At 35.6% G+C, this 15304-nt stretch overlaps 1 protein-coding gene across 1 annotated transcript in view; it reads right to left on the reverse strand.

Annotated features, from left to right (window-relative positions):
• The window catches only part of ZNF521 (zinc finger protein 521), a 152646-nt gene that overhangs the window by 109587 nt on the left and 27755 nt on the right, over positions 1-15304 (reverse strand). The window contains exon 3 of the mRNA XM_008583062.1: positions 13753-13932. Within this exon, the coding sequence (XP_008581284.1) occupies positions 13753-13932 (180 nt within the window). The remainder of the gene's footprint in view (positions 1-13752; positions 13933-15304) is intronic.

Genomic DNA, 15304 nt, shown 5'->3' on the forward strand with positions numbered 1-15304 from the left:
TCCCGCTCACTGGCTGAGCGAGGCGCGGGAGCAACACCAAGGGTTGCGATCCCATTGCCGGACACGGAAAAAGACAAAAAAAAAAAAAGAATATGTGGATTTAGTAAAACATACTAACACATACACATTAAGTATGTCACTTGAATGTGTTTGGGGCACTGCAAAAATAATCAACTGTCTTTATGATCATGTGTTGCACAAATGCACTTCTTTACATTCTGTTCCCATAGAGAACAACAGTACAAATCTCCCATATTTAAATGATCTCATTTAGACCAGATGATTTTCCAAATCACTGACCACCTGAACCTTTGTTACACCTAGACCATGACACTTAATGCTTGCTTACTAAGAGCAAGATGAATATTTTTAATTGCACTAAACTAAAAGTAATATGTTCTAATTTTCAGGCCAATTCACAAAACTAGAGAGAAATCTTTTAAAACCATTCTAAAAGTTGCATGGGAAAATTCTGTTTCATTAAATAAGCTACAAGTACAAAATTTTTCAATAATATTCATTGTACAACTATCTTCCTACACTTATACATACCAGAGTGCAGGCTAAAAACTGATGTCAGGGCCTTAATTTTTAATATTTTGAACAGAATGAAGTTAGAACAAAATGTTATACAGAAATTGTATCTCTTTTCTTTATTTCTAAAACATAACATTTTCTATTCTGAATAAATCTAAACATCAAGGCTTTCTTTAAAAGGTGATGAACATGCTTAATTAAACTGATTATCATTTCTCCATTTGCTCCATTTCTCTAGCATTAATCACTCATCATGCCCTTTTGAATTTTAAAGGGGAGAATTTTAAGACAGAATGCCAAATATTAACTCATACAAATTCTTTCAAAATCTCTCAGAATTCTGGAAGACACTCAAATCTGGAATCTGACTCATTGTGAGTTATTCTTAAAGAAATCATTACCATATTTAATAATACCAGAAATACTAACACTAATTATGCTAATAATACACAATGTTTATCATGCCCCTTCACTGTAAGCCAAGCACTTACCAGGCTGATACATCATTCGTCTCATTTAATCACCACAATCTCATAAGGTAGACAATTTTATCACCTTTTCATTACTGTCCCTACTTTACAGATCAGGATGTTTCAGATGAAAACTTAAAGTAGTCTGCCTAGAGCCACACAACTAGTTTGGGAGAACTGAGATCTGCATTTCAGTCGGCCAGTTGCCAGACCCACCCTCTATCCATTATACTGACATCTCTACTAGTCCCATTAACCACACAACACTTTTTACTCATTTTAACATTTTGAAGTTTTGTTAATTCATTTCTCCTTCAGAAGACTGGTAAGAATTAATTACTACTGAATGATTACATTGATTTTTTTTTAAGCTAATGGAATTTTTAATGAAAATAATACTAAGGGAGATGATGGGAAACTGCAATTCTGAAAATCAGCCCTAAAAGCAGCCTGTTAAGATTCACGACAATGAATAGTAAAATTAAATTTTTCTGGTAATTTCTTTTCTTGGGGGGGTGTGGGGGCTAGTGGACATAACCAACAATTCTTTAATTATAATAAGATTTCCCATAGAGACAGACGTTAGTACATTTTTTCAAATAAAACAAAAAACAAACAAACGAAAAACATCTATCTACTCCTGTGAGAGTAAGACACCCTTCTCAGCAACCGTTTCTGGATTTCAATAAAACATTAAACCTTGTATGTCAAAATTCCTCATCTTGAAAGACAAGAACACTAGCCAGCCTTCATGCGTTACATACATCTCGCTTTTACAGACAAGACATGCAGGGTGGCATTTCCACTTGCTGTAAAAATCCCAGCTACAAGGGGCCTATATCCAGCAGCCAAAGTTTATGTAGTAACCAACCTGAGGAGAGGAGATCCTTCATTATTAAAAAGAAAAAAAAAATCTGGATCAAAAACAGTGTTACAAAAATGGGGGTAACATGGAGGAGAAATTTAGATAATTCGCAAAGGGAAAACTAAACCATGATTCAAGAAAAGAGGAAATATGCTACATGGCCTAATGTCTACCTCTGGGTTCCAGCCTAAGTATACAAATGGTGCTTTCAACAATTCCAGCCAGGAAAGCATCTCAAATTTAACACAAGCAAAAATAAAACCTATCATCCTAACTTCTAAATCTGCTTCTTTCTCCTTACTGGTATCAGATGACAGCCACCCAATTGGCCTGAGGATCTCCTAGACCTTTTCCTTGCTCTCATGCCCCACAGCTCATCCATCACTACATCTGGATGATTTCACCTCCTAAACATTTGTTGAATTTGACCCTCTCTCTCCACTCCTGTGACCACTGCACTGGTTTGGGCCCCATCTCCTCTTACTAACTAATACAATTTGCAAGAGCTTCCTATCTGAAATCCCTTCCCTGCCATATCCCTCCTCCAATCTACTCTGTACAATACGGTCCAATCTGAACATATTTTTGCTCACCTGCATAAAACCTTCAATGGCTACCCACTTCCTAAAATAATTATTCAACATTCTTATGCCTCTAAACCCAATATGTATTCAACTGAAATCTTACTTGAATATCCAATATGTAAAACAATTGAGGCCTGGGCTGTTCTGATTGCAGGAAATGGAGAATCTCTCTAACTCAACTCCCTACCTCAACCCCTACCTGACTGATATTGATGAAGTTCCTCAGAACAGTTTGGAAAGCACAGGCCAGAGAATCATATTTAAGTTCTTAGCATGGCCCCCATCACCAGACCCTACTTTACTTTCCTGCTAAATTGCAGTAACCAGCATCCAATATGGTCCCAATGATCCCCATCTCCTGATTGATGCCTTAGAGTAATACCCCCTCATATCATACCAGAGTTGGTCTGTGTGACCAATAGAATAGAATAGTGGCAGAAGTAATGGTGTGCCACTTCAAAAGGTTAGGTCATAAAAGACACTGCAGCTCCCACCTTGGTGTGTCTGTCTCTCTCAGATTACTTGTTCTGGGGAAAATTCAGCTGTCATGCCATGAACTACCCTATAGAGAGACCCATGTAGTGAAGACTCCCGTCAGGTATCATGTCAGCAGCCGTGTGACTGAGCTCAGAAGTGGATCCTCCAGCCCTATTCAAGCCTTCAGATGACTATAGCTTTGACCAACACCTTGACTGCAACCTCGTAAGAAACCCTGAATTAGAATTTCCCAGGCAATCTGCTCCCAAATTCCTGAACTTCAGAAACTTTGAGAAAATACAAGGTTGTTACTTAAAGTTCAAAAAGACTTGGAGTAATTGTTATATAGCAATGGATAACTAATATATCCATATCCTCTCAAACTTCAGAAACTTTGAGAAAATACAAGGTTGTTACTTAAAGTTCAAAAAGACTTGGAGTAACTGTTATATAGCAATGGATAACTAATATATCCATATCCTCTCATTAATTCTCTATCTTATACTTTTTTCTCTAGTTTCAAGTTGCCCAACAGATAGTATGATGTTTCATACCTTTTTCCTTTTCTTCTTTCTGTTTTATAGGCCTTCCACACACCACCTCCTCCCCTGCTCCCCACCACCTTTCTCTACCTAGCTAACTCTTGCTCATAACTAAAGGCATCATCAGCTCCAGAAAGCCATTCCTGAAGTTCCAAGTTGGGCTCAGTGATCCATTCCCAAACATTTTTATCTCAGAAGGTTCTGGACCCTGTGTTCCCAGGACTTACTGTTCAAAGGGTAGGATCTTGATAACTATTTATTGCACTGAATTGGTGATAAATGCATAGTGGTGTATGGAAAAACACACTACTGGGAGGTGCTATTCATTTCACTACTTGTGGATGGTCTTCTTAGTGTGGCAAGAAATGGTGCCATGCACTTTGCATTATGCTATGCCAAACCACAGCATCTAATCAATGTAATAATATTTGTATTATAAGCACTTATCAGCTTTAAACTAGTGTTCACAACAAGAAAGTTATCACTATTTACCTGTTAGGCACCAGCTTAAGCTCCACCTGCAAGTAACCACTAGCAACAGTAGGCAAAGCATGGTTCTTTGCTCTTTAGCTAGGCACTGGGCAGATGAACTACAAAGGGCAAGCTGTGTGGTCAAGGAAGGAAGTTAACAGTAATGGAAGGAGGCAGAAATAAACGGGGTGCAGGAAGGAGTGCTGTGTTCATCTGTGCTACTTGATAACCATCACTTCAGACCAAATGACAATATAATATCAGTAACTCCAAAAGAAGCTCCACTTAGGTTTCCACAGGCCAAAGAAGGTGATGGTGAGAAATGATTGAGTTTAGAGCATAGTATTCTTTCTCCCAATACACAGAAAAACCAAAAGAAAGAACAAATCAATGGGCTAAGGCTTGTGCCCTAAAAATAAGGCTCTGGGAAAGGAAGAAAAGCAAAAACGGGAAGAGCGTGCAAAATTATAGTGGGAAACACATTCAGAAGAACAAGAGCAAAGGAACAACTCAAATATTAGCTCTCAGATAAAATTTTAAGTTTTTCCCTTGAATCCATGATACCATATGTAATATTTAATATTAAACAGATCATATAGCCACAGAACATGGCTTTTTGATAACCAGTATAAAACATTAGTGAAAAGTAAATACTTTAGACAGAAAATAAAATTAAGTATAAGAATAGTAAGTGTATGATAGATTTGACAGATATGTTTTGAAAAAGATTATAAAAGCATTCTCAAGAGTCTGCCAACCTGATAATTTAATTATGATGAGGAACATTTTCATAATTTAAACTATAAAAAGTTAAGTTTAAAGGCAATCTGAGTAATAAAAAAATACACTTTAAATAATTCTTAAATTAAATGGGAAAATGTCTTGTTGATACAACCAAAGAAATACATTTTAGTGTTTGAACGTATAGTAGTGCTTTTTCTAAAAGAAAATTTCTTTTAAATTATTTTAACAATGATAACCATTTCTACAGAAAATCTATTTTGCAAGAGTGATAGAGATAGGTAAGTTGATGGCTGCTCTTACTTTTATTTTCTGCTTCTGTAATCAGCTCCTAGTTCACAAGAGATCTGAATATCTACCCTCTGTTCCAATATTTCCCACATCAGAAAATCAAGAACTCTGGGGTTATCAAAAAGGGCACAGCTCCAAGAAAGCGACCGAAGATGGATCAGCCCTAATTATGTGAATAAACTGACACGAAAATGGACATTTCTCAAGACTATCTGGAATTTTTACTTGGAAACTAATTCAATGTACAAGCCAACTGTATGTATCCTATCGTTAATTACGAATTTAAAAGTTGAAGTTAATGAAGCTTACCACCTCAATCATCCTTGTATACATTTTTATTTAGTCACCAGGGGGAGCTAATACTGCTCTGTGAGTAGGCAGAGTCAAAGCATTAGATTTTTTTAAAAGAAGAGAAAAAAATTGGGCCGGCCCGGTGGCGCACTGCTATAGTGCGCCGCTTGGGAAGCACGGTGGCGCTCCCGCCGAGGGTTCGGATCCCACATACAGACCGGCCGCTCACTGGCTGAGCGAGGCGCGGGAGCAACGCCGAGGGCTGCGATCCCGTTGCCGGTCCCGGTCTGGTATGGGCGCAACACTGAGGGTTGTGATCTGTTGCCGGACACGGAAAAAGACAAAAAAAAAAAAAAAAAAAGAAGAGAAAAAAATTAAATGCATGTATCATTAAAAACAATTCAAATATGACCCACAGTGACAATAAAGCAAATATATCAAACATAAAAAAAAGAATTAGGTATATATCATTTTTTGTTGTTTAAACAAAGTAGTTAGGGAAAAAAAAGTAGAACTATCAATTAGTTGAATCTTGCTGTGCTTAACAGATGACATATATAAGCCCAGTCATTTACAGTTGTCTTTGGTCCTATTGGGGTCTTACTCACCATTCTGATTTTGCTTATTTGTCCATTTGTTTCTTTGACCCTGTTATTTTCTTGGTTTGAAGCACTAGTATGATTCTACATTCTAACAGCTAGTGGTTTGCTCAAAAATATCCCATATAATTACATTATAATTATATTGAAACAAATGTCTTTGCCATTTTGCTTCAAATATTTCCTTCTGTTCCAAATTTATTTTTTTAGCACTTTTAATGTGTGTTCAAAGAGTTCTACCCAATAATCTACTTAAATTCATTCTATAATTCACCTAGGAGACACAATGCCTTTAAACTTTGAGAAGCTCCAGTTGGAACAAAGAGGGGGAAAGGTTCAGAGTTTGTGGAATAATCACCTCTAATCGATCAATTTCCCCTGAAGGTAAAGCTAAAAGAATGAAGGAGTGAAGAATTCCAGTCCAATTCCTTTAAGTTTAAAGGAACTAAGCCCTGAGGCGCAGTGTAGAAATATTCCTGCATTCCCCTCCCAAGACCTATTAAGAGGTCATAGATCTCTGTGACATTGCTACTATTCCCCAAAGACAAGATCCCCAGCCATAGAAAGCACAGAAAAGAGTGTGAAAATAGTCTACTTTTAATAGCTTCTTTAGCAGCCCACTACCTTACAAAGGAAGTAGATATCAGTCACAAGCATCTTAAGTAATGTAAAAAAGTAAATATGCAATCGGGTAAAAATGTAAAAAATCCAACATCTTATGTTTTATCATGTTGAATTTCATATTTGAGAATGGGCTATATGAGACAGAGACCTTACATGTACACAACTGTATACAAACAGCTAAACATTACCCTGCTGACAAGATAGACTGAATGGCTGCAGAAAGTCCAGGAAATAGTGGGTCTCTTTTAATTCATTTTCCCCACAAAAGACACCCCACTGTTTCCACATCCCAAACACAGCCATTCATTTATAATTTTTACTCTTCTCCACTGGGACAAACTGACAGCTTTAATTACCATCAATGACCATCAAGGACACAGTGGAAATTCTTGAAGATATTCTCCCATGGTTTGTGTTCTTGACATTTTATTTGCAATTTTTGGCAAATGAATCCTGAAACCACACAATTAGATCATTATATATTCATTATCAATTATACAACTAAGGCAAAACCATTTATCTAAAACGGCTCTGTGGCTCCGCAGACATCCAAAGGTAACATTTTCTTTGGCACAGACAAATAATGCTAATTTTCTTCTTGAATTCTATTCATTTCAAAATACTAATTACAAATAACTCAGATTAATCAAGGAACAGGTATTTTGTGAATATAGTCATAACTAAGACAGGGTATTCTCCACTTAGGTTTTACTTGTAAAAAAAATAAAGTGAATGTACCCATTTATTTTCTATTTCTAGGATATTTCATCCTTCAGGAATTTTCCATTCATGATCAGCAGCTTTCCTGTGATTCATAAGTTATTAAAGTAGGCTGACAGTGAAAACACCTAATAAAAAAATGAACATCAAAAATACAGAGAAATATTTCTTAAATTACCCCTTCAACATTCAAACTATTTAATTTTAATAAATTAATAAACATCATTCACAGTGGGAAAACATACTTCATCAGTACAGTCCTTTTATAAATCCCAATTACAATACCCAAAAGTATTCAAAGAGCTTTGAGAAAATAACAGACCTAAAAATAATTATATCACATCCATGTTTTGGTAGAGAGTTTCACAAACAAATATATCAAGAAGAGAAGAGTAGACCAGGTACTAATATCAAAAAATTCTGCTGCAGCAAAATCAACGCGCAAATAACAAAGCTTTTATAGCAGATAATAATTTAACTGATACTTCCTCCAAAACTGGAAAAAGGAGCTCATTCAGCCTATAGCTCACAAGTTATGACCAATTATGATGATGATTCTTACTTTGGTAAATGCATAGAAGAACTTGGCCATAGCCCTGACAGGTGAAGATAATGACACTCAGCCCCACCACTTTCTCTAAAACTGGGAGGAGCAGAGATTTGGTGAGTTATTTTGCACATGATGAAGTAAGCGGTAGTCGAGAACTGCAGTCTCTAAAATATAGGGTACATTATCCTAGGGTAGAGAGGATATTCTGAATATTTAGTAACCAATCAGAACAAAAACAAGTCATAAATAGCCATCCAGGTACAGATCAGACCTTCCTGAAAGCAAGGAGATAAATAGGCCTCCAGTCAGCCTGGGTGAATTTGCTTTTCTGATCCCTCTCTTTCCCTCTCATCATAGAGCAGGCCACCATGTCCAGCAAAATGGACATACAGATCACCTTTTTAATTTTGACTAATCTAATGAGAGCAAAATCCTCAAATTTTGACAAGTGACTTTAAGAGTTTTCTGCAAAGAAACCACAGAATATTGATAGTCAAGCACAAGCAATCAGCAAGAAGATGGCATAACTGGCCTTTCTACTCCTCGTAAAAGCTCTTTTTCAGCCACTGTATGAAAGAGGGGGAAAAATCAAACAATTTAATCAGAGCCCACTGAAATCTGGGAAAACAAAATTGAGATCATTAGGAAAGTTATTTGAAATATGGGCTTCTATCCATCATTGATAAAGATAAATCTCATGGAGAAATATAATAACATATGTTCCCTCTTTTGTGGTTTTGTGAGTTTTTTTTTTTAGTTCTAACAGCCACTGAAAAGAATTACCAAAATAAACAAACATAGACTGAGACTTCAAACTAAGCCCTGTTTATTTCATCTTTACCTAATTTTTCAATTTCTATTTTTTGTGAATGTCATATAAAGCATGTACCTATGTAATGTATTAATAATATATACTATGAAGATGTATACTAAATTTTTGTTTGTCAGAAAAGTTTGGAAACCACTGGTCTAAAAGGAAAGATGTATGTGGAGAAAGGACTGCAGAATGGAGACCACATAACTGCATTTTGAGAGCTTAGGAGGTTTTGGAGAATGAAGTAGGTCAAAAACAAATACTTTAGGTAGGAAACAAGGAACTGACCAAAATGGAGGGAGATAGGGATATAAAACTTACAGTGCCTTAAGCCTAGTTAATATAGAAATAAATTATTAATTAATATATAAATGATTGATAACAAAATATGAATAATGAATTAATGGAAAAATTAATATTGAAATATGCAAATAAAATGCATATGCCTTAAGCCTAATTAATATAAACTAAAAAGTTAAAATATTACATTTATTTCATGTAACTTTAACTAATGATTTGATCAGAAAAACAGCAAAAAAAGTTCTAAAAGCAGTTTCAATATGCTTTTATGAAAATGATGCTTCGTTCTGTAAAACACTCATTTCCCCTATTCTCACTGCCAACAGAACTAGCTGGCAGAGTAGTTTATTGTCCAGTGGACCCAACCAGTCTTTAATTTAACACAACTATGTAACATGTATATGCTCACTTTCACTTTTTAAAAATAATTTGGGCCCAAAATAAAATAATAATGATAATACATTAATAATTAATACCTTAATAATAATAAATATGATAATCAATACATTAATAATAATGATAATTACAGGTGTCTAAAAGTTTTCAGTTCACATAAATTATGTGAAGCTTCCAGGAAATCTCATAACTTTAAAAATGAAATTAAGTGAACATACTACTTTATAATGATAAACAGCATCCACTCATACATTCAGTTCATTTTTCTCAAAAATGTAAACCTATACAGAAATAATATTTGGAAAGATATCACACATCTGGTCAAGATTTTATAAATCTGGTCTATGAATATGTTCCCCAAAACTGCAGCAAACTTGCTACCACGCATATTTCTACCTACTCATCTACCAATAGCATGACCAGCCAAAGCATTAGCTAAGAACTAATGCAATGCTATTTAGTTTTTTCTGCATGTACACCCAGGCAATTCACATTAACGATGTGAAAGAACACTTAACAGACAACTCGAGTTTGCAAATTAGCAAGAGAGAAGAGAAAAATGACTCGGAACAACAAGCGTACAATATTACCAAATGCACTTTACACATTCTGTTAAGTGTAGCTTAGTTTTGATGATTTACAATGCTAGTTCTTACTCAGTTTTGTAAGCATAATAAAATCTATGTAATCTCAGCCTTCCCCATAGCACCCTGCTATTAAATCTTTGTTGAGAAGCGTGATGAGACCCCTCTGGCTTCCAGCCCTCCCCGCCCCCTGAGGGAATTGGCAAGAAATAATAGGGTTTGTGGATTAGTAAAATGAGAGGTTCTCTGTGCTTTTCCTTCTTTAAATACATATTTTGATAATCTGTCTTCTGCATCTGAGAGTCCCAACAGCATTAGGGTGTTGATTTCCCTCTTTTCCCAGCCTCCAGAAAAAAGACAGCAAGGCTGGGGCAAGACAGCGGTTTCCATCTACCGCTACAATTGAAGAGAGGGATTTGATTTATTCTTTCATCTTTCTCACTATTCCTTCAAGCAGGGATGATACATAATTTACTTACACATGTCAGGTTGTAGATTAGAGGAAAATTACACCATGAGACAAAGAAGAGAGAACTTATCTACATGTGTCACCTTGTCCATGGCTATCTTTAGGGACTGTTTTGTTCAAGGATGCTTGTCCAGAACAGTGTTCACATTCCAGAATGCCCCTCAGTGACAGAGTCCATGAATTGTGCATGTGACTCCCACAATCCCTGCACCTCAGCGTGGTGCACGGAGTATGAGTTCAGACCATCCTGATATCTACTCATGACTGACCTGGTGCTTACTCAATCCTATACTAGACCTTCAAATCTGGGTCTAGAATTTATCATCTTGCCTATTTGACCTTCACCTCCAAAGGCTTGGTCTGGTCGAGGCTCACTTGGCAAGACTGTACTGGGATTTCAAGACTTTTCACATGGAGTGAAAAGTCTTGTTTTCATCTAGGGAAAAAAAAAAAAAAAAAAAAAAAAAAAAAAAAAAAATTATAAATAATAAACAAATTTAATAAACAAATAATATTAAACTCTAGTTAGTTGGTTTGCTTATAATGGTGGTGTAAGTAAGCATTTTTGAAACTACTGAATGTGTATTCTAGATTCGAGCAAACAAATAACCATATTGAAGATGGTGGAGACCAGGTTTCTTTTTGTTAGAGAAGGCAAATATAGAAATGAAAAAGACTAGGATATACCTGAAGTGTTGAACTAGAGGTATCAATATGAATACATGGTTTTTATTTTAGAGAAAAATATGTATATGTGTATGTACTTATAATATGTGTGGATTCTATAAACTATATTACCTGTGTATTATATATATTATATTAAATATGCATATACATTTCCTAGTTCTGGTGGAGCAATGGTACACCCACAGCAATGAGCACACACAGTACCAATATTTTGGTTTCTAAATAACTTTGAGCTCTTAAAAGATCTGGAACTCTTTAAAAAAGGGGTGATTGCAGGATTAAAACAAGAAAAGAATGTGATGATCCTGGAGCATCTTTTTGCACCAGAAGCTAATAATGATGAAGACATATTAAACACACAGGATCCAGTTTGGAGGGACTGCCATTTGCTAAATCTAGAGCAATCTGGGCATCAAAATAATGAGAGTAATGAATTATGACTCACTGAATAAAACAAAAATCCAAAATTCCATGGTGATATGAATACACGAACAAACAATGAATGAAAAAGAAAATCACAGTAGGCCAATTAATAAATACTGTACAGAAATTATAGAGTTAAAATAGATACATAAACAGTGGGTGAAAGTTTGATAAAGATAAGTATATTTACAAAGTACCAAAGTATCTTCCCACAAATTACTTACTATACACAAAATGAAAGTGGTAACTTTACACTGGAGAAAGTTGGCAGACACCACCTTAAACAAGTATTCAAGGTTAATATTACCGACATTGGAACAAACTAACATCATGTACTTCCTGACCTGGTGCTCTGAGAAGACACAACATCACTTCATTGGTGTTCCTGCCACAAGTATATAACCTGAATTTAATCATGAAAAATCATCAGATAAACTCAAATTGATGGGCATTCTACAAAATAAACTGGCAGGTACTCTTCAAAAATGCCATGGGTGAGAAAAACAAAGAAAAGCTGAGAGATACTTCCAGGTTAAAGGAGGCAAAAAAGAAATGGTAATTAAATGTTATACATGATCCTGAGTCCTCGGTGACAAAAAAAGAATAGCTACTACAGACATTAGAGGGACAACTGTTGAAATTTAAATATGGATTGTGGATTGGGTAATAGTATCTACTGGTATTAAATGCTAACTTTCTCATTTTTGGTAAGTATACTGTGGTCATGGAAGAGAATATATTTGTTCTTAGGAAATACACAGAATATATTTATAGGGGTGTGATATTTTCAACCTTCTCTCAAAGGATTAAGAAAGAAACAATAAAGGAGAAAGAGAGAGAGAAAATGATAAAGTAAATGGGGCAAAATGTAAGCAATTGATGAATCAGATAAGTGGTATACAAGAGTTCCTTGTATTATTTTTGTAACTTTTCTGTAAGTTTTGAATTGTAGCAAAGTAAAATTTAACAAAAATAAAACATACAAACTACAAAAAAATATGTATAGGCCAATGTTTACACAGGCAATGTTAATTCTCAAACTTATAATAATGACATCTCTAAAAATGATAATGGGTTTTCTGAAAGAAAGAAGATTCTATGGCCTAATAAACTTGCTCACTATAATCCCTTCTTTAAAAGAAGAGCCACAGTGTACTTTAATAAAGAAGCCTATTTAACCAGATTTAATCCAACATTTCCACAATATTCTATTCAAGAAAACATGTTAAAGTGGAGACTCCATTAAAATCTTACAAAAATATAAATACTCTGTGGAAAACAGTTGGAGAACCACTTGTCAAGTAAATACATTTCCTGTACATGGTTAATTGAAGAAGGATTTGTGGCAGAAAAGTGAAAGAGAGAGAGAGAGAGAGAGAGCACGCGAGCGCGGGACATGTACACACACATTGATGAAGTGCTGGCTTCAAATAGTAAGAGAAAAATGATATGTATCTAAGAAAAGACATACCTAAAATGCCCCACCAGGCCTATATAGTACATTTTTATAGGATATATTTTTAAATAGGGTAGATATATGGCACACTGAGTTTCAGTTTTATTCAGCCATTACACGGAACATGCTATGTTTCATGTTATCTTAAATCTGACTCTCCCAGTGAACTGTATGGCAGAATAGCTTGCCAGCCTGAGAGAGTACCTGCTATAGGCCAGGTGCTGTGCTAGGTTCAGACACTGCAGTGATGACCAGATACTGTTCCAGCCATCCATGAGCTTTCAGTCTAACGAGAGAGATGCAAAAGTGAACACATCCAGGGAGAACTGTGGTATTTAAGAATAAGCACCTGATTTTATGTGAACATGAAAAGGGTGCCTAACTCAGGCAGAGAGAGATCAGTGAAAGTTTCCTTGAGAAGATAATATTTAAGATACTATAAGTTAATACATGCTAAATTTCTTTGAAAAATTATTCAAAAGGATTTCTTTTTTTAGTTTATTTTAGTCATCTCATATTAGGTTCTGCTCCTACAAGGAATCATTATAGTTAAAAAAAAAGAAAGAAAAAGAAAGAAAGGAAAAAGGAAGAAAAGAAAAGAAAATATACCCATAAGCTATTAAAATCTAGATGCAATTCAAAATCTAAGAACTATGACACCGAGGTTGCTCCGAACAACCATTTCAGAATTCTCTCAAAAGCACCTCTAGACTTACTGAAGTATTCAAGTGTAGGAGTAAAATAACTGGACGGAAAAAACAAAAAAAACCCAAAAAAAACCCACACACACATAAAGGAACAAACTGAAAAAATCAGAAATAGAACAGTGTGAGAAGACAAGAAGTGATAAGTATTGTTTACCTGTCAGTTGACATTGATTAATCTTGTGTTCTGTGATATCACTCAGTGATTCAAACACCTGGAGGCAGCTGTCACAGCTGTGCACAGCTTCGTCCTCCAACTCCTCCCCGTCTTCCGGCCGCTTCTTACAATCTATTGTCTCTCCATCTTCAGCCTTGTCTTCAAGTTTACAGTTGGGGTCTGAAAGAAAATCAAGACTGTAACTATGGGGTTTAAAGACAGGTTCTTTTAAAGTAACATTTAATTTTCTTGCTACCCAAAACAGAAACACCATTTTCCTTAAAGGTGCAGTAGGACATCTTCATTGCAGATTTTATTATAGAAGTGAGCTTGCCTAAACTTTTTCAGTTTATGGTTATTGGAGGACTTCTTCCTTTTTCCCACCTTGTAGCCCTTTTCCTACTTCTGCCTTCAAATTACTCGTCCACCCATAAGATTAATTTGCCATTTTTAAAAATAGTCTTTTAGGACTTTTGCTTGAGAGATAAGTCACGTGTAAAATTAAATAGTCCGCAATGCAAAGGAAAAAAAACTCCCACTGTGCTTAAGAATGAACCTCTTTTCTACTAACTATACTCTTTCATGGGAAATTATCAGAATTAGCCAAAAGTCTAGAATAAGCTAAGCTAATTACCATAGGCATGAAATTGACCTTTACTTATAAACTGGTCAAAACACATAGTTATTCCATTATTTGTTAGACAGCAATAGCAAAATAAACTCTACCACATGGCAAAACATACTTACAATCACAAACTCAAATGTAAATACATTAGTGTATGTCTTGTTTCCAAAATTATCTCCCCAAAAGTAAAATATATATATATATAAAGAGCAATTATAAATTATAATCAAGCCAACAATTAAGTTGGCATTATCAATGTTGAAAAGCTAAATGTATTTCATTTATTATTTATTATTTATTTTTATTTATTTTGTCGATAAACAATGTGGTTGATTATTGTGGCCCATAAATAAATAAAAAGTAAAAATAAAATAAAATCTGAGACAAGCAGTCTGAAATAAAGGAATATCATTCTAAAAAAAAAAAAAAGAAAAGCTAGATGTATTGTGAAAATTAAAATTGTTCCATTTTTTTTTTTTTTTGTCTCTTTTCGTGTCCGGCAACGGATCGCAACCCTCAGTGTCGCGCCCATACCGGACCGGGACCGGCAACGGGATCGCAACCCTCGGTGCTGCGCCCCGCACCTCGCTCAGCCAGTGAGCGGGAACCGGTCTGTATGTGGGATCCGAACCGTCGGCAGGAGCGCCACCGCGCTCCCAAGCGGCGCACTGTAGCAGTGCGCCACCGGGCCGGCCCCAAAATTGTTCCATTTTTAACCCTAAGAATGATACACAAACAGCAGGAGGAATAAGGGTAAAGCACACATAACGCTTTTATTCAGAGCTCAATAAATACTTTTGGATTACTTATGCTGTCCTTTGACTCATTTTAGAGAAGTACCCCCAAACACCTGGGTGCCATTGCTCCTTTGCAGGAAAGCAAAGGGGTAGGAGTGGGGGATGAGGGAAGGGAGAGAAGGAGCGAGAG

The sequence above is a fragment of the Galeopterus variegatus genome, unplaced genomic scaffold (genome assembly GCF_000696425.1).
Source record: "Galeopterus variegatus unplaced genomic scaffold, G_variegatus-3.0.2 Scaffold2818, whole genome shotgun sequence".
In the NCBI taxonomy this organism is placed as follows: Eukaryota; Metazoa; Chordata; class Mammalia; order Dermoptera; family Cynocephalidae; genus Galeopterus; species Galeopterus variegatus.